Source organism: Ochotona princeps, chromosome 13, assembly GCF_030435755.1.
Source record: "Ochotona princeps isolate mOchPri1 chromosome 13, mOchPri1.hap1, whole genome shotgun sequence".
In the NCBI taxonomy this organism is placed as follows: domain Eukaryota; kingdom Metazoa; phylum Chordata; class Mammalia; order Lagomorpha; family Ochotonidae; genus Ochotona; species Ochotona princeps.
In genome coordinates, this window is record NC_080844.1 from 35,231,870 (window position 1) to 35,253,289 (window position 21,420).

The following is a 21,420-nucleotide window of genomic DNA, read 5'->3' on the forward strand; positions in this document are numbered from 1 at the left end:
TGATGGTATATGCCATGTAAGTTTGAGATAAAAGAAAAAGTTGATCTTAACAAGGTATGTGTAAAAATAACTGTTAGCACAGTGCCAGACACATAAGAATTGCTCAGGAACTTTCAGATTGAGATTAAAGCTCTCACAATAATTATAATCCTTCTCTTCTCACCTCCTCCTCATGCTGCCTGATTTTACTGTCACAGTAAATGCTTCCTCCTGATCATCAAGTCCTGTGAGTGGTTCTGTTTTCTTCCTGTGCCACTCAATAACCAGGAGCACCTTGAAACATCTTGAAATCACTGATTGGATTTCTCCATCATCACTTCCACTGTGTCCTCTCCTTGTCCCTTTCCCTCTCCTCATCCTCTAATTTTTTAAATTGTGTCTCCTTGTCTAGTGTTCTTTGCACAGGTAATTATAGCTGGATGCTCATTGCTTTGTTGATTCTCATTTCCTTGAAGCAAAGCTTCATTACCCATTCTCTCCCAGATTACTTGCCAAATAGACTCTTCACGTGATACCCAAGGCCCTTTGTGTTCTTAGCTCATTTTTCTAGATTCATCCTCATGTTATTGGCACTCGAGAATTCCTTTACTGACTTGTCACTGGCTACACGCATGCCCTATATATTCATCTGCATCTCATTATATTTTTATCTAGAAAGTATGAATGCATCATAATAAAGCTCTTTATTCATATTGGAGACATAGTGTTTTAAAGAATTTTTTACATGTTTTAATAAAATGTTTTTATTACATTATTATTTCCTCATTAGTTAAAAATTCTACTTCAGAATCCTGGAAAATTACATTTAAGGTGTTGCTTGGATCTGATGCAGTAGCCTAGTGGCTAAAGTCCTCACCTTGCATGTGCCAGGATCCCGTATGGGCGCTGGTTCATATCCCGGCTGCTCCACTTCCCATCCAGCTCCCTGCTTGTGGTCTGGGAAGGCAGTGGAGGATGACCCAGTGCCTGGGACCCTGCACTCGTGTGGGAGACCCAGATGAAGCTTCTGGCTCCTGGCTTCGGATCCACTTAGCTCTGACCATTGTAGCTAATTGGAGGAGTGAAACAGAGGATCATGAATGTTTCTGTCTGTCATTCTCTCTATAAATCTACCTTTCCAATGAAAATGGATAGATTTTTTAAATTGTATACTATTTTTTAAAAAGCTGTTTCTTTAGGTAGTCACAAACTGTGATCTTAATAAGTAAATTATTTCTAAGTAATTATAAAAATCCAGGCTGTTCATAAGTCTCTAGAAGGATCTAATCGGCCTTTACTTATTTCAGTGAATGAGTCTTTCCAAAATTTTTTATTTTTGTAGGTTCTCAGCATTCTTTCACTATTGAGCATATAAATGAAATATGTGCTATTTATCCTCTTAAGCAATAGCATGTATTAAGTATACTATACTCATGTTGCAAGCCTTTCTACTAATTAAATACTATTTTCTGCCTTGCATTGTATAATGTTAGTTTATGTGATCTTCCTTTTTAAATTTTACATTTTTTTAATTCTTGCCAAACTGTGTGGGGTGGCATTCTTTATTTTATTAATTTTTCTTTCTTTTTTCTTGAACCAGGGCTTTTTTCTTACCGTATCCCCAGAGTCAGTATTGAAAGTGGCTCAACATGCTTCTGAGAACAACAGGATTTTCACTTTGAATCTGTCTGCACCATTTATTAGCCAGTTCTACAAGGAACCATTGATGAAAGTTATGCCATATGTTGACATACTTTTTGGAAATGAGTCGGTAAGCTAAAATACCCAGTTTGTTGTTCTTATTCTGTGTATATGTTTAGAAATATGTAAATGAAAAAAATTTATTTGCATGCCATTGAGAATTACACAATGAGAGCTGTTACCACTTAATATTGCCAATATTCCTTTCTTTATGGACTTCTTTTTTTAATATTTATGTATTTGAAAGATAGGTTGAGTGGGAGAGACACAGAGAGATTTTCAGTCCATTGTTTTATTCCTCCAATGGCCACGACATCCAAGGATGGACCAGCTGGAAGCAGGAGCCAAGAGCTTTCTCTGGGTCTCCCATGTGGATATATGGAACTAGGACTTTATCAGTATTCTGCTGTTTTTCTAGGTTCATTAGCAGGAAGCAGAATCAGAAGTGGAGCAGCCAGGATTCAAACTGGCACCCTTATGGAATCCCAGATCTGTAGGTAGCAGCTTCACTTGCTATGCCACAGTGTCAGCTCTATTCTAAGCTCTTAGCATAAACTTTTTAAAGATTTAATTTTTTTTATTGTAAAGTCAGATTTACAAAGCTCAGGAGAGACAGAGAGAAAATTTTCCCTCTGCTAGTTCACTTCCCAAATAGCCACAGTGGTCGAAGCTGGGATCTGAAGCTGGGAGCCAGGAGCTTCCTTCAGCTCTCCCACATGGCTACAGAGTCTCAGGATTAGAACTGGTGGCCATATGGAATCCTAGTGTATGCAAAGTGAAGATTTAGGCTCCAGCTACTGTGCTGGACCCCAGCGAATACTGTTAAGATGTGTTTTGAGGTTTTTAATTACCTGTAGTAAAATTCAGCCTTTCTACTGTATACTATCAGTTTTTGCAAATGCATATCTGATCTATTACAAATCAAAGAGCACTTTTCTCCTTTTTGTCTCTTCAAAATCGGGGACTATTTAATTTTAGTTTAATAATAATAAGTAAATGTTGATATAGTATTGGTATTACAGTGCATGATTAATATCATTGCTGCTGATGTTTATATAAACTCATACTTTTTTCTATGTTTTTATTTTCTATGTTTCTGTGTATTCTAAATTATAAAAATTCTATAAAAATATATTTTGCTTATTTGGTATAGCTTATGTTTAATCTGTAGTTTGTTTTTGTGAAAGCAGAAAAAAAATAGACCTTCATTGTATCTTCAAGTGAATCTTGACCTCTAAACTTTTGTAACATGCAAGAGTTTTATTTGAAAAAGAAGGTACTGTGTTAATCATCCCATAAGTTCATTCTGACTCCTACCTTGTAGTTTTAAAATAGATTGAATGTATCGATTGATTTTATATTTAACATAACTACACTGTCTTCTTAGAATAACATAAAAATTGATCACAAAATAATTTATGTGATCACCTGGATAAAGATTGAAGGACTTAATTATTTGTACAATTAATGTCATGGTGTCAGTATCTGCAAATGCAGTCACCTCTGGAAAGAAATGCTATATCCTTGGCAATTAACAAAATGACATAATGGCGGGGCCCGGTGCTGTGGCCTAGCAGCTGAAGTCCTCGCCTTGAACGTGCCAGGATCCCATATGGGCACTGGTTCTAATCCCGGCAGCCCCATTTCCCATCCAGCTCCCTGCTTGTGGCCTGGGAAAGAGGTGGAGGACAGCTCAAAGCCTTAGGACACTGCACCCATCTGGGAGACCCGGAAGAGCTCCTGGCTTCTGGCTTCGGATCCGCTCAGCTCTGACCATTGTGGTCACTTGGAGAGTGAATCATAGGACAGAAGATCTTCCTCTCTGTCTCTCCTCCTCTCTATATCTGACTTTGCAATAAAAATAAATAAATCTTTTAAAGAAATGACATAATGGCAAGAAATAGTGATAAAAGCTTTGAATTGCTTTTGCATATGTCTCTATAAACTTTCATTTGACTAAAATCCACCTTTTAGAGTTTTCCTTAGTAAGTTTTTTTTGGTGTTTTGTCAATAAAGGTAAGGGAAGTAACTAGAACAAACACTGTTAGTCTTGAATAACATGATAGAACTGGTTGTCAGTATAGCAATTTCAGAATCAGTGATAGAAATTACAAGTTGCTCTCAGTATTCTTTATGTAGTCAGGAAGAATCCGATTGGTAAAGCTTAAATATGTGATCTAGACTTTTAAGATTACAGATTTTAAAATTTCACAATACAATGATGCTTTTAAAGAATGAGGCTTGAAGTAAAGGTGGCATATAAGCACTAAATACCAGCAAAAATATATTTGGACCTTATAGTCATCATTGTCATGAATTAGAACTCACAGGGATGAGTCTTTTTTTTTAAGTTTTATTTATTTTTATTGGAAAGGCAGATTAATAGAGAGAATGAGAGACAGAGAGGAAGATCTTCCATCTGCTGGTTCACTCCCCAAATGGCCACAATAGCCTGAGCTGAGCCCATGCAAAGCCTGGAACCAGGAGCTTTTATGAATCTTATACATGGCTGTAGGGTCCCAAGGCTTTGGGCCATCCTCTACTGCCTTCCCAGGCTACAAGCAGGTAGTTGAAAGGGAAGTGAAACAGCTAGGACAAGAGCTAGCATGCATAAGGGCTGCTGGTGCTTGCAGTGGGAGGATTAGCCAATTAAGTCATCATGTTGAGCTGAAGGAATCTTTTTATAAAAAAAATTACAGAGCATACAATAGGCTCTTCAACAATATTTTTTTCTTTGTAAAAGAGAGGAACCATTGCTATGGCACACAAGGTTAAGAGACTACTTGTGATTCTAGCATCTGTGCAAGTACTGATTTGAATCCTGGCTGCTTCACTTCCAATTCAGTTCCTTGCTCATTGCATGCAAAAGCAATGGAGGATGGCCTAAGTGCTTGGGCCTCTGCCACCCATGAGAGAAACCTTGAAGAAACTCCTAGCTTCTAGCTCCAATGTGGCCCGCCCCAGCCATTGTGGCCTTTTAGGGGATGAACCAGTGAATAAAAGATGAAAGATTTTTCTGTCTGTCTCACTTCCCCTTTCCTGTTTCTCTCTCTCCCTAGCTGTCTCTCTTTCTCCTTTGCCTTTAATGTAAAAATCAGGAAGTCTTCGTTTTAAAAAATGTCAAATAGATAATGAAACCATACATAAAGCTTAGTGGTGATGCATACGTTTCTTAGAGAACTAAAACAGAAAAAAATAGGCCCAACAATGATTTAGGTTTGTTGAAAATGATGACATAAAAATGATATTCATTTTTTTAAAAAATCCAAATGATAAGCAACAAATAAAAACATATCTTTGTTGGGCCTCACCAAAATTAAAAACTTGTACACTGAAGTGTCCCCATCAATCAAAAATAATATTTACAAATAATGTCTACTAAGGGAAGTAGTACCTAAAAATGCACTACTCAATGACAACTCATCAACAAAACACTGAAAGCCAAATTCAAAATGACTGAAAGAATTAAAAAATGTTTCTCCTAATAGATTATGTAAAGTACCCATGAACACATGGAAAGGTACTCATTAGCAAAATACAAATTAAAACCAAAATTAGATACTGCGTCATCACCATTAGGAAGGCTGTTGTCAAAAAAAAAAAAAAAAGAAAAAGAAAAAGAGTAGGTATTGGTGAGGAGGTGGAGAAATCAGAACATTTTTGAATAGCTGGTGGGAATAGAAGATGATCCTGCTGCCATGGAAGACATTCATATTCACACATATAATGGAATATTATTTCATCCTGAAGAAATGAAATTCCAACATATAAAAAATGGATGAATCTTCAAAATGTTATACTAAGTGACATAAACCAGATATGTCACACAACTGTTATGTGTGTCATGTAACAATTCTATTTCTATGAAGTACCTTGAATGAACAAAGCCATAGACAGCCACATAATGATTTATCAAGGTCCAAGAATGGAGATAGGGGATATGGAATTGTGTTGATTAATCAGTACAATTTTTGTTGGGATGATGAAAATGTCAAAGTGGGCAGTCACAGCAGTTTTATAACATTGTGAATGTATTTAATGCCCATTCAGTTGAATATTAGAAATAACTAAATTTCTTTAATGTATGTTTCCTACAATTTCTTTTAGAAAGTTGATTCTACAAACCAGGAAATTTAAAAGTTTGAAGAAATCTTATCATAGATTATTAAAGAAAAATTTTCCCTCACCCGGAAAAGAAAGTGATAAAACCATATACTGCTTCCTGACTGCCAGTCAGGTCGAGAAAGTCTTTGTGTTTTGATGCAATTATTGTTCATTTAACTTCAGCAGCTATGTTTGTGTTACCTCTTAGGGCAGGTCAATTAACAGTGGATGCATAATATAGTTAAGAGTTGTCATGCTATGTATTAATAATAAAGATTAGTTTCAGGTCAGTTGGATGTATTTGACATTTCATTTAACTAATCTTAAAAGGTCTGCTGAGTCAGGCATTTGGCCTCATTGTTAATATGTCAGTTAAAGTGCCTGGCGTGGTAGCCAGGTGGCTGAAGTCCTCTACTTGAATATGCCGGGATCCCATATGGGCACCGGTTCTATTCCCAGCGGCCTCGCTTCCCATCCAGCTCCCTGCTTGTGGCCTGGGAGGCAGTGGAGTATGGACCTATGCCTTGGGACCCTGTACCTGCATGGGAGACCCAGAGGAGGCTTCTGACTCCTGCTTCAGATTGCCACAGTTGTGGCCACTTGGGGAGTGAATCAACAGACAGGATATTCCTCTCTGTTTCTCCTCCCCCTGTATTTCACTTTCCAATATAAAAAAAAGGTCAGTTAAAAGTTAGCATCTCTATCAGAGTGTGTGTTCAATACCTGCTTCTAGTTTTATCTGCGTTCCTGCTCATTCAGACCCTGAGAGGAACAGTGATAAATCAGTTAATTGGATTCCTGCCACCCTCTGGAAGACTTGACTTAAATTCTCAGCTCCTGGAATGATCCCTCCTTAGTCCAGGCTGTTGAGGGCATTTCAGGTAATTAGCAGTTGAAAGTTCTCTGTCTCTCATTTAAAATTTAAAAAAAGAAAAAGCAGAAATTTACTGATAAATACATTTCTAGTGGAGTTGCTTAATACTCTGAGCTTTGCTCAAGTAACCTGCCAGTGATTCTGGTAAAAACTTTATCTGCATATAGTACAAATGAAAACAATACAGCTCCTTAATAAATGTCAAATTAAGCTGAATATCAAAATCAAATGTCCAAGACTATTAATGGACTGGAAATATCAATTGAGTTATGAAACTTAATAGGGTAATAAAAATGATACCGTATTTGATTCTAAAAAGCAAGTAGGGTAATATAAGTTTTATCTCTTTAATCTCATACCCATTGTTCTTGAGTACTATAATAATGAGCTATCTTCAGTTCTTTACGAAAGAAAGAGATATAAATGTGAGGAAATATAAAATACATTTCTTAGCAGATATATATGTATATGATTGCTTTATATCCTCCTTCCCCATCATAAAAAAGAAACTTGTTAGTGTAAATTTTCTGTTTTAAAAAATATTTATTTTGGTGTGTCAACAATGAAATGTGCTGGACTATCTGACATTGTCTGTACCAGCAATATTCGAGCACGCTTAAATAATAGACTGATGAGTCACAACTCCTTATGAAGGACTATACGATTGTAACAGTATGGGAAAAACCAGTCAGAGGGTGGGATTTGGGGGGGCGCAGAATCCCAGTCTCTACAGAATTGTACCATGAGATTCAAAAATCAAAATAAAAATTTTTGAAAATATATTTATGTTTATTTTAAAGGCAGAGTTACACATACACACACAGAGAAAGAGACCCATTTTCTTAGGTTCCTGCAAAGCACCAGAGTTCCTAGCCCACGCCCTCTGTGCAGCCAGTTGGGGAGTAGACCAGCAGCTGAAGATCTCTGCGTTAGTCTGTCCTTCAAATAAATAAAATAATTTTTGAAAGAAAGAAGACTTCCCTTTTCAAAAAATAAACACTGATCCAAAAGTAATTTTAGCAAGTCATACAACACTGTATTTAAAAAGATAATTTATCATAATAAGGAGTGTATACTTGCCTTAACTTTTTAAACAATTGGTTCATATAATTCATGCCAAAAAGACAATGTATATGATCATCTCTATAGACACAGAAAAGCATTTGACAAAATCTGACATCCATTACTGACCAAAAAAAATACTGAGTGCAAAGAAGTTTTTTGAACTCCATGCAGATGTCAAAATCATACTTGATGGTGAAAGAACAGGAGCAAATTAAGTATATTTCATCTCCCCTTCTGTTCAACATTGTGGTACACATTCTAGCCAGTGTTAATAAAGCACGAAGAACATCCAGATTAGAAATGTAGGGCTGGCTTTGTTGTATCACAGGTAACACTGCCCCCTGATAGACTGACATCCTATATGGACATTTTGGTTTGCATCCTGGCTAATCCACTTTCAAATCAGTCCCCAAGTAATGAACCAGGGAAAACAACAGAAGCTGACCTAAGGGCTGGGCCTCTGCACCCGCGTGGAGACAAGGATGAGGCTCTTGGCTTCTGCATTTGGACTGGCCCATCTCTGCCTCTAACAGCTATTTTGGGAGTGAGGCAGTGGATAGAAGCATCTCTCTCTTTCTCTCTCTCTTTGCACAACTTAGAATTTTAAATAATTTTTAAATGAAGAAATACAACTTTTTCAGAAAAAGATTATTTTATGTATTTTTATTTGAAAGGCAGATTTACAGAGAGAGTGAGAGCAGTATCTTTCCATCTGCTGGTTCATTCCCCCAGTGGCCACAACAGCTATAGCTGATCTGATCCAATGCCAGGAGCTTTTTCCAGGAACTCACATAGGTGCATAGGCCCAAGGGCTTGAGCCATTCTCCACTGCTTTCCCAGGCCTTAAGTAGGGGGCTGGATCCAGAAGTAGAGCAGCAAGGACTTGAAGTGGTACTTGTATGGGGTGCTAGTGGCATAGTCGGAAACTTAGTATAGTGCGCCATATTGCCACCTCTCCTCCCTGCCGCCCACAATGGATTTTTCAACAAATTTGCTGAGGCAGTTTTATGAAGAAAGAATATTCTACTTAACAAGTATTTCCTGAGCAGCTGCTTATCCATATCTACAAAAAGGAAAAACTTCAATCCAGCCCTGACCATTGCTGCCATTAGGAAAGTAAAGCAGCAAATGGAAGATCCCTCTCTTCCTCTCCTGCTCTTCTTACTCCATTTCCCTGTCATTCTGCCTGTCAGTAAATAAAAATAAATCTTCAGGGAATGAAAGAAACAAACTTGAGAATGTTCATGAGCAGCAACATGATCCAAAATCTTTATGATGTTTTGCATTCCTGCAAATAATATACACAAAGCAAAATGAAATATTTGATTCTAAAAGTAATTTTTGTTCTCTTAACAAATTATCTTTCTAGTTCAACCCCATCCCAAAAGGATGAAAGCCATGAACTCAATCCAGGTCTCCCACCTTAGTGGCAGGAAACCAATGGCTTAAGCTATCACTGCTGCCAACACTGCCTCCCAGGTCTAAGTTGAGTGGAAGGTAGAGTTAAGAGCTAGTGCCAGGAATTCAACTCATGTACCCAGACATAAAACATGGATGTCTTCATTGGCAACTTAACCACTGGATTAAGCTCTTGCCCTTAATTAGGTTCTTTTTCATTATTAGTGCAGACAAGTATGATGCCTTTTAAGTGCTGTTTTTCCTGTATCTTGCCCTGCTGTTGGTTCTATTTGCCCAGGAGAAATGATATTCTTCTCCAAGAAATATCTGGAAAATTTGCTTGGGCTGAGACAGAATAAAAGTATCCATAGGAATACCATTGCCGTATGATGACATATTGCAGTATAACTAATAAATTGTTTATTTACTTTGTTTTAAAATATATACATAAAATTGATCATTTCAACCATTTTTGCATATGTGAATCATTGACATTAAGTTCATTCACAGTGTTAACCCTTCACCATTGTCCTCATGTTCTGTACTGATTCGGCACCTGTGTATTCCACGCAACCCCGTCCGTGGCCTCGGATAACCACTGTTTTACTGTCTTGTGGCTTTACCTGTGTTACCTTGTACGATTTGGATCACGTTGACAATTAATATTAGGGGTTTATTTCACTTCTTGTTTTAGGAGTTCACTCATGTTATACCATGCATTCCAATTTTGTTATTTTTAAGGTCAAATAATATTTCAGTGGATAGATATGAATTTTTAATCCATTCATCTGTTGCTGAACAATTAAAATGTTTGCACCTTTGGTTATTGTGAATAAGCTGAACCTATCTGTGTGGGTTTGCTGCATCATATGGTAATACTTCCATATTTAACTTTTTGAGGAGCCACCAAATCGTTTTCCACAGCTATTACACCATTTAAATGCCTCAGTCTCAATAAATAATATCTCAGTTTCTCCACATCCTCACCAAGACTTAAATTTTACAATTTTTAATGAATCCCAAAGGGCATGAAATGGTGTCTCATTGTGGTTTTGATTTGTGTAGTTTACTTTTATCCCAGGTTCAAAAATGCAGAGATAAATTTCTGTTTCCACAGTTAAAAATGGGTAACCGGTTTTATATTGCATTTTGTGTTTTAAACATTCATCTGCATTTATTGGTTATACTTTTAAAGGTCTTTTGAAACTACTCTAGCATGTAAACTCTCATATATTATTTTTTAAATTTGTTTTTGACATCTTCAAAGTTTAAAACACTTAACTTCAGCAACAACCTTTGGCTAGCTAGACTAATAGGAAATCAGGTTAATAAAGAACATTCTTCATGAAGGTAATTACATTCATTGATGCCGGATGGTGCAAGCTGCTTTGTAGTCATTGTCTAGCAGTACATTACTAAGGAACGTGATTGTTATTCTTTTTTTTCATTTTTATTAAATTAGGAAGTTTTTTTCTAATAGTGTCATTTTGCAAATGGTTCTTAAAAGTAATACCTTTCAAGGCTCCATAATCACTAGATAATTAACCTACCAGGATTAAGCATACTCAAGTTTGCCTCAGGATGCTTCTCTCTCAAATAAGGTCAATTATCTCTTGATAATAACTGCTTTGTCAAGAGTTACTACTTAATTCTACACAGAAACCATACAGTGCACTTTAAGATCATTTAAATAATAAAATACAGTTTGAAATTGGGCAGAAGAATTCGCTTGACTCTTTTCAGATTGATTAAGAGTGATACGTTTTAGATGAAATTTTCCCTCATATAGTTGATAGTTTGAATCTCACAGTTAATTTCAATTTATAAAGATAATTTATTGTTCTGCTTCATCAGTCCTTTTGCTGGCAGTATTCCCTCATTGCCCATTTCCTTACAGGGAAATGCATTTTAAACCTATTGACCTCACACAGGATTCAGTGTATCAAACTTTGCTGCTATAGACCAGGGACATTAAAATTATTCCTTCTCTCACTGGTAATTTAATTTCTAAAAAATTTTTAGTTTGCAGCAAATGACTTATAAAACAGTGGACAAAATTTTCCTGTTAGTTATGACTATCTTTGCTGTTAGTAGTTGTTCCATCCTTGGAAAGTGATGTGGTTGGTACAGCAACATCGAGAATTTGCACTTGACGATCCAAAATTACAGTTGTTTTTAGGTATGTGGCTTCATGACTCCTTTACAACTAAAACCTAACCACCTTTTCACTACACAGCCTCGTTGACTTTGGACTATATGGTGCAGTCATTGAACTTTGTCACCTGACGAATTTTTCAGCAATGTGTCTACAAGGAGATTTTATTTGATAAGATTTAGTTTAATCTGTTAAATCCATTTTACTCTTTTTAGCTATGTTTGTTTATCCAAAGCACAAAAATTACCTGATACAGATATGTAAGTAATTTTTTTAGTTTCTACACATGTATAAAATATAAGACATTTGCTATTTCCATATGAAAATCTGTATAAATCTATCATTTATGTAAATATGTGCAGCAAATGTGTGTTTCATGTGCATATATATCACAGTCAGGTATTCTCTTTTTGGTTGGGAGACTGTTTTAGAATGAGCTATTTTTTTTTTTAAATGTTATACATGGATTTCAATTTTTTACATGAAATAAACATCTTTTTAGTTCATTTTCCCCTGTAACTTATTTTTTTTTTTAGATTTATTTTATTTTTATTACAAAGTCAGATATACTGAGAGGAGGAGAGATAGAGAGGAAGTGGAGCTGCCGGGATTAGAACCAGCGGCCATATGGGATCAAGGCGAGGACCTTAGCCACTAGGCCACACTGCCGAGCCCTAGAATGAGCTATTTTTGATTTTTGAAACTTTCCTCTGTTGAGTCTATGTATATTTTATTCTTCTGAGAATTCCATTTTGAGCTTTTTACATCTTTTCGGCAGGTCTAATTTCTTAAACTGTATAATTTACAGGGATCCGGAAATCAGGGTTGCTACTTAGATCCATGTTCTGCTCCTAGAAGAGACGAGTTGTTTGCTTTCCTAAGTCAGAGTGTTGCCAACATAAATGTGAGGAATAAGATTCTACCTAAAATGATGATTTTCTTCTGTTTAGTAAAAAAAAAAAAAAAAGCCTTGTATGCTAGAAACAGATGGGTGTCATTTTTCTGAAGCCATTCATGTAGATTTCTCTCCACTCCTTTTCTTTTGCCATCAACATTGAGAGGAGTCTGATATGATAGAGTCTAAAGCTCAGACACCATGGTGCAACAGGTTAAGCCACTACTAAGGACATTCTATCCCATCATCTCTGTCTGGTTCAAGTTTCAGACCCTCTGCACTTCTGATCCACTTTCCTGCTAATATACACACTGGGAGGCAGCAGATAAGGGCCAGGTACATGGGCTCCTGAAGGACCTGGATGGAATTGCAGGCTCCTGGTTTCAGCTTGCCCAAGCCCTGGCTGTTGTGTGGTATTTGGCGAGCGTACCAGCAGATGGAGGAGCTTTGTCTCTCCCTCTTCTTCTGAAACTCTGTCTTTAATAAAAATTTCTATGAAACGATTAGTTAAGGAAGATAGGAACCAATGATGTCTGGGAATATACATAGTGTATTTAACACAAGTCCTTCAGTACAAAATGAGGGCTGGTACTGTGCAGATGAAACTGCTGCCTGTGTTGCCAGCACCTATATGGGTGCAAGTTTGGGTACTGGTTGCTCCACTTCTAGTCTGACTCCCTACAAATAGCCTGGGAAAGCAAGGGAAGATGGCCCAAGTGCTTGGGTGGTTGCACCCACTTGGGAGACCCAGAGGAAGCTCCTTGCTCCTGGCTTAAGTCTGCTCAGTCCTGAGCTTACGGCCATTTGGGGTGTGAGCCAGCAGGTAGATCTCTGTCTGTCTTTACCTCTCTCTGAGTAACTCTGACCTTGAAATAATCAATACATATTTTAATGTATGTAACATTTTAAAACAGTAAAAACTTCTATTGTGTGTATGATACTTTAAAATATTTTTGGGTTTTGGTGAGAATAAAAATTTCAGTTAACATGGGTCTGTAATGTCATAAATTGCTGCTTAGCTTCTGAACTTAGCTTTCTCCGTTGGATCTTGCTAACAATGTATTTTACTAATTTAAAAAAAAAATGAGAATCACTGTAACTCAAAGGAGGTTTCTAATGTTTGCAGCATGTTGTAAAGATGTGCCGTAAGAAGGATTAAGAAACAGCCAAAGGCTATTCAGGTCTGATTTTTGTTGACCTGTCTTCCTTTCTCTCCCACCCTTATCAAGATTTCCTTTCTCTCCTGCTCCTTTTGTCTTCTTTCCGCCATCTATGTTGCCTTTAAGTATGGCTAGTCTACCATCCATCGAAGGTTAAAAAAAATAGTAGTAAGTTGAAATGGTTTGAATTGTTTATGGACATAATGTATTTTGTGGGGTAGTTCCTTTCTGTGTTATTTAGTATTTCAAATCCTCTTTTTATTTATTTATTTTCAATTATGGAGTTATAAATTTGTAATTGATTGTTTTACTATTATTCACGTAGCATTATGCAGACATAATAAACTTGTATTTAAAGTTCTCATTCAGTGTATTTTAAGAGGTGCTTAATGCTTCTAAATGTTAATGAACTTGGCTTATCCGTATGAACAAAGTCTGTAAATCTGTTACACTAGAGAGAATATTTGACCAAAATTTAGAAAGCCTGAGTTTTATATGGAAAAGAGAATTGTAATTACCATGATTTGATAAGTACAGTGTTTATGTTTTGAAATAGCACACTGTCCCACTTGTATGTACTAGCACATATGATTCAAAAATTAAATAAATAGAAAAGCAGACCTTGTTTTTTATGTATCTCTTCAGCTTTTCTGTACATTTCAAGGAGCCAAGAAAGTGAAATTCTTTTGACATAAGGGGGATGTTTGCCAGTATTTATATAGATCATATAGATTAGTTAATCATACTTTATCATAATTGAATTTTAAGTTTTAATAACTTATAATATTCACATTTTGTTAACTCCTAATGTCCATTTTTTGCTTTTTGAGCCAGGATCCCATGTTACCTTCTGTTGTCTTGTTTCCTTAATCTGTTCAATGCAATAGCAATCCCTCAGTCTTTCTTGTTCTTTTATGACCGCGATAATTTTGAATAGTTCTAGCTAAGTATAGAATGTGTAGACTATCCTGAATTGTAGGGTTGACTAATGCATTTTTTGCAGAAATACCAATGAATTGCTGTTCTATATTTTTCATGCGTTATGTCAAGATTTCAGTATGTCTCATTTTTCTTCCTTTTTTCTTTCACCCACTAGTTTGAGCATCTGTTGATGAGTCTCAGCTACTACAGTTGTCACTGTGGCATTTGTCAAATGATGATTTTTCTCTTCCTGTCATTTCTTCTGCATTTATTAATTGAAATTATATGTGAATAAAAGCTGTACCTTCTCTCCTACCTCTTTATGTGCCCTTTGTCTTAGTAGTGTAATGTTGGATATTCTATTCTTTGGTTACAGTACATTATAATCATTATTATTCAAATGATCTTAGATTGGGCCTGGTTTCTCTGGATTCTTCTCTCTCATATTTTGAGGGCTTTCTCTGTGATGTTGCGGATTGTGCCAGATTCATCTTGTGTTTTCTCTGTTTTAGCCCTGGAATCACCCATTATGTCATCATCATGTTATAATCACGTTTCTCTGTGGCTCTCCATGCCTCATGGACACTAGCATAAAAATGGGTGTTATTCACCTTGGGTTTTGGAGACTTCCCTGAAAGTTACTGAGTCATATAAAAGCATAATTAAATTAATTTATTTTTTTCTATTAATCTATCTTGTTTTATAAAAGTGTCACTTGTATGAGAGGTTGAAAAAAATTATCCCAGTTTCCACTCTTAAGATTGAATTTGGTATTTGCATACATCTGTTTTTCAGTTGTTGGAGTTAGTTCCTTTTTCTCTCCCCAAAACTTTATTTATTGATTTATCTGGTTTTCCATATTTTGTGGTTCTAGTCTTAAGGACTGTTCAATGAAGTTATTGTAGAAGTGTTGCTCCCATAGAGTCTCATATCTATTTCTTTCCCTATTTTTGGATTCCTCCAACCCTGTTTTTTCCCACCTAGCCACTAAGGAAATTACAATAGTTTCCAACTCACATTCCTAAATTTTCTTCTTTGTTACATGAAAAATGGCATGCTATAGGTTCTAGCTACACTTAGCTGCTTTTTATTAATATTATTAAGTGCATCTCAGAAATCATGCTGTAACAGTTCACAGAGATCTTCATTTTTTAAATGCTGTATTTATTTGAAATACAGACTATGACAGAGCAAGGTCATCACTCCATGGATGACCACAATAGCCAGGCCTGGACCCAGCAAAAACCAAAAACCCCTAACTCCGTCTGGTTCTCTCATGCAGTGGCAGGGGGTTAAGCACTTGAGTCTCTGCTGCTTTTGTGGCTCATTAGCAGGAAGCCAGATGGGAAGCAGAACAGCTGGGCTTCACCATCCTGATCCCACCAGGCACTTCCATTCTTAACTATGTTTTCACTGTTTGAACAAATAAGATATATGTATTGACTGTTCAATTAATGAATGCTTTTTCTTTTTTTTTTTGAAAGACTTTGAATCTGTGAATTTGGAATAGTTGTCTATAAATTTCTCTCTAGTTAATCACTTTTCATTGTAAGATTTGATCTTTAAGCTGAACTTGTCAAACTAAACTTTCTAACTAGATTATAATTGATAAGTTTAAAATATCTTAGGTGATGAGATAATAGGCCTTATTTGGACAGTATGACAGATTATGTGTAGCATAATAATGCAAAATTATATTTACTTGGCTAAATAAACTGCTGTGTTCATTGCTGACTCATAGTTTTTCTCTTTATAAAAAGTGAAGTTATACATTCGATGGGTTTTTATATTGGCTCTTGAGTTTGAATGACAACCCTAAAGTTACACCTTTTTGAAACAGTGTAGAAAATCCTCTTTTTGTTATGGAGCAAAACTGAAAATACTTTGCCCTGTCTTCCAGACTTTCATTAGTTTTTTTCTTAGTTGTTACGTTTTAATGTCATTTGTAACTCAACAGGAACAACTACTTTTCCAGTTCTGACAATAACTACTTGCAGGTTTCATCATAATTCACAGGTCTAAGAAGTCAATCTTCCATTAAAACTGCCCCACTTTAAACTCCAAATGAACTTTCGGGCTTTTAAAATACCTATATAGGGCCCCACATGGTAGCCTAGTGGCTAAAGTCCTTGCCTTGCATACCATGGAATCCCATATGGGTGCCGGTTCGCGTCCCAACTGCTGCACTTCCATCCAACTCCTTGCTTCTGGCCTGGGAAAGCAGTAGAGGATGGCCCAAAGCTTTGGGACTCTGCCCTCATGTGGGAGACCCAGAGAACCAATGCAGCTATTTGAGGGAGTAAACCGGCAAACACAAGATCTTTCTCTCTGTCTCTGTAACTCTACCTTTCCAATAAAAATAAATAAATCTCTTTTTTTTTTTAAGTACCCATACTTCTGAACAAATTGGCTGTAAATTGTAGGGATCCCAAGATTTCACTTCTTATTATTTGCCAGAGTGACTCACAACACTCAACAAAGCACTGTATTTAACATATTTTTATTACACAGAATCCAATCCAGGAACAGTCAGATCAAGAGATGCCTGAGATAAGATCTAGTAGGATCCTGGACACAGCATCCATGTCCTTTCACCCAAGGATTCAGGGTGTAGGCTGTTTACCAACCAGGGACACTCCATCAAACATCAAAGTCCAAAGTGTCTACTAAGACTTTTTTACATAGGTGTGGTTAAGGAATCATTGACCACTTAATTCAACTTAACCTCTGGGCTCTACTTCCCCATTCCTTGTGGTCAGGCTGATCCAGCATTTTAATCATTTCTTTTTTTTTTTTTTTTTTTTTTTTTTTTTTTTTTTTTTTATTTTTATTACAAAGTCAGATATACTGAGAGGAGGAGGGATAGAGAGGAAGTGGAGCTGCCGGGATCAGAACCAGCGGCCATATGGGATCAAGGCGAGGACCTTAGCCTCTAGGCCACGCCGCCAAGCCCAGCATTTTAATCATTTCTACCAGCTTGCGATGGGTTGCCTCACTAGCATAACAAACTCATTCCTAACAGGACATTCCAAGGGTTTCTGAAGTTCTCCTGGGAACCCAGGATAAAGACCAGATACACTGTTTATTGTGTCATGTTAAGGGTGTAATGATACCATGTAACAACTACCTCAGAAAACAGCATTTTCTATGCCTGCTTGACCCAAGGGCTTAACCTTTGCAAATCTGCTTTGCAGCACAACGGCTAGAGCTGAGCCAATCCGAAGCCAGCAGCCAGGAGCTCTTCTGGGTCTCCCACATGGGTTCAGGGTCCCAAGGCTTGGGGCCGTCCTCAGCTGCCCTCCCAGGCCACAAGCAGAGAGCTCGAAGGGAAGTGGGGCTGCCGGGATTAGAACTGGCACCCATATGAAATCCTGGCACATTCGAGGCAAAGACTTTAAACCACTACGCTATTGCGCCAGGCCTGTGGACGATAAGTATTAACAGAAGGCAGATACTTACATCTTTAAAATAAGAATCCCAGGGGCGAATGTTGGCAGGTTAAACTACCTCTTGGAATGCCTACAGCCCAGATTAGAGCTCTGGTTCCAGTCTCAGCTATTCTGCTTCCAATCCAGCTTCCTGCTAATGCATCCTGGGTAGCAGCGATTGGTGTCTTAAGTGCGTGAGGGAGACCTGGATGGAGTTTCTGTCTTTTGGCTTTAGCCTGGCCCGCTCTGGGTATTAAGGGCATTTGGTGAGTTTATTAATGGATGGAAGATTCTCTCTCCTTATCTGCCTCTCTCCCTCTCCCTTTCTTTGTTTCTCTGTCAAATAAATAAATCTTTTTTAAAAAATGAAAATAGGAATCCTATTTAATGGAGTTTGAATCTCAGTCAGTCACATAGCTGAGAATTCCTTTGTGAAAGCTCACAAGCAAAAAAAACCACATAGAACCCAAGTGACCTGCAAGTGCTGAAAGCCACAATTCATAATCCTTCAGTAACTTAAGTGTTAGTTCCGTCAGTTTACTCCTTACCCCAATACTATAGCTTTGGCAATGGCTTGTCAGCCACCACAAACCGATAAATACAATACTCTACCCCAACACAGACTGGCCATTGGAACTTCGAAGCCAGGTGCTATCTCACAATGCAAACTAAACCTGGGGTCCCAATTCTCCACACTGAGTTGTTTTCTCGGAACACAAACCAACTTGGTACCCCGATAACCAAAAGATTGGGTGGAGGGACTCAGTGCCAAAGTCGGAGTCTTGCCTAAGAGCAGCTCCAGTCCTCTGGGCTCTGTGAAGACAGTGAACTTCAAAGTGGTTTGTTGTTGTTGTTAAGTCTTATGTGCCTCTCAAAGCGGCTAAGCAGCTGCCAACAGATTCTTTGGAGTCCTTTGTGACTTCCTGATCTGTCAAAGGCAGAATTCCAACAATTCGGTCTAATCTTAAGTGGCCTTGTTTTTGTTTCTGGAAATGGACAGTACTTTATTCTATGAAATGAAGGAAGTATTCTGCTGCACCAAGCAAAAGAGGTTGAGTTTATAGATCTGTAGGGCCTGAAGAAGACAGAATGTTTAAAAAAAAAAAAAAAAAAGCAATTTTGTCAGTTTAGAGATTCATTCCTGGTAAAGTGTGGACAGAAGCAAGAAATAGAACAATAGAGAAATAACTAATTAACATCATTTTATCCACACTTTTTCTTATAAGGATTAAGAGAGGTAATTTCATTATCATGCCAATTGAAACTAGCCTGTTGGAGAAATCTGGCCATTACCTTTCTGATCCTTATTTCGCAAAAAATAAAAAAAAATAAAAAAAAATCACATAGTTTAGTTTTGGCTTGAATTAAGGGAACTTTAGCCTAAGTAAACCCTATTCAGTTTTTAGCCTGATCTGTTAAGGCTTAGTGAAGAGCTTAGTTAGAAGCAACGCTCTTTGTAATTTTTAATTTAATAATGTTCTTGGTAAAGTGGCACACAGGATAATTGCTCTTTGTGAGGACAGTTTTTACATTCTGTTTAGTTGAAGGCTTTTCAAATAAGGATATCATACTGTGCTGCATCTGGGGCTTGCTCATTTGCATTTAACCTGATTTCAGCCTTGGATGGTAGATTTCCCAGTTTTTATCTTTTCCATTCAACCTATTCCCCAAGAGTGTGTGATAGAGCTGCACATGGGTGCTTTGTCTTCCTGCCAGATGTACTCTGCAGTGAGATGTAGTTATTAGAATACTGACCTGAGAGCCATGGGACCTCTGATTTGTTGGCCGATTTAGCCATGTAGAGATGACAAGTCCATTTAACTTCTCCAGCTCTTAATTTTCTGTTCTGAGAAATGGCAATAAACATACTCTGTGGTTTGTTTTTTTGGGGGGTTGGAAGGTTGGTATTAAGTAAAATATGTGAATAGGATTTCAGAAATACAAAGCGCTAAAAAACAAGGTAGTAATATGATGCTCTAGTTTTTATTTTACTTCTGTTACTGTACAATACAAACCAAGTGAAGTGCAAGCTATATGATATGAATACACACATGAATATGGAATAACAAATATCTTTCACAATTTTTAAGGCCCAAATTGTGTAAAGTGATCAATATAAAAATAGGATTACTGGGTTATATATTTTCAAAAAATATAATCAAAAGTTTATTTTAGCTTGTTTTAGGCATTTTGTCGGAGCACAGTTTATTGAGAGTGTTGTGTACTGCACATTGGGTGCTTAGCATGAAGTTCTCAGAAATCTCTAGGAATGCTATGCAGTCTGCTGTTAATAGTTAGCTATTCATTACATTCGCTTTGCTCTTAGCTTTTTGCAAAATGGGCATCTTCATTATGTTTCATAGGTGGAGTTCAGATGAGGCTTATTGGTGCCAACTGATGTAATTAGTTTTAAGATATTTTCAAGGTGACATGAGTATGATGTATGCATTATTATCTTATTTTTATACTACTATCCATTTGAGGATAATAAGTCCATGTAGGATTTATTTTGCAAGGCAAATGTGTTTTCAGTAACTGATGTGTACAATACATTAAGCATGAAATTGTTAATAGAGTGAATATTAGTACTAGCTTGTTTGAATTAAGACAATTCTTAATTTGATATATAAAATCATTTTGTTACAGCATCAGTCCAACTTGCATTGATAGTTTGTAAAAAGAAAATTTTTCACATGAGGAAACATAAATTTTCTTTTTTTAAAGTATATGTTAAAGTGAAAATGACCTCTTGATTTCCTTCCATCTTCCAGAATGAAAATGCTAGGTAGGAGGTGAATTCAATTTACTCCTTCATAATCAAACTTCACATCTATTATGCTGAAATCAGACTTTATCTTTCTTCTTATGTGGAATTTCAAAATGCATCACAAGGAATACTGTAAAATAATGGAACTTTTGCTTGTTTCTGAAAGGACATTACAAGTTGAGTGGAAAACATACAAACTTATCAAAGAATGTTGTCACAAGTAGGTGGTATTTGGTATTTTTTAAAAATTCTGAATAGAAAAAGTACAAAATGTGTAAGACTGGGTTGACTTTTAAATTGTAGTTTCAATTTACTAGCTACTAGGTGGCAAATGCATGGCAGGATGTAGTACTTTTCTAGAAGTATTTTTCTTTAATTGTTCTATCTCTTAGATTTAAATTATCTGTACTCTAGATTTCATTTCTTTTGCCTGTATTCTTAACAATGAAAAAATACTCCAAGGTATCATTGATTTAGTTAGCAGAGTCCCTTTTCTTTGTAACTCACAGGTAGTATGAGTACTGAGAATATTTCTGAAAAGTGTTGTAGAATCCCAAACTTTGGGTGTACTCATCTAATGTATACCATCCTAATTGGGGTTGTGGAAGGAAGTAAACGTATTTATTACCAGGTTACAGAGCAAAAAGTTGGACCGCTGTCTCTTAATTAAGGCTCCTGGAAGCATTAAGGGTAAAGGGAAGATCTTGTAGTTTGAGGTTCAGAGGTTCAGGCAGTGTTCATGACCCCTCTTGATTTGTCAGTGTTGGTGTGTTTTCTTGATGATTGCAAAATTGGCTGTTTCAATCTGGAAGTGGTTATTTTTTGCTGTTGGAAAAACCTTCAAGGCAAAACCAAACAACAAGCTGTCATCTTCTGTAGAAAGGATAAGTAGCATCATGGATCTTGTGATCTGGGATGCTATGAAGTATCTGGAATACTCCCTCAGTTTTGTGAGTTAATGTTCATGAAAAAC

General features: G+C 36.8%; 1 protein-coding gene across 2 annotated transcripts in view; it reads left to right on the forward strand.

Annotated features, from left to right (window-relative positions):
* ADK (adenosine kinase) overlaps positions 1 to 21,420 on the forward strand; it is a 467,734-nt gene that overhangs the window by 307,947 nt on the left and 138,367 nt on the right. For both annotated transcript variants that reach the window (XM_004583503.3, XM_004583504.4), the window contains exon 7: positions 1,580 to 1,750. In XM_004583503.3, coding sequence (XP_004583560.1) covers positions 1,580 to 1,750 — 171 coding nt within the window. The remainder of the gene's footprint in view (positions 1 to 1,579; positions 1,751 to 21,420) is intronic.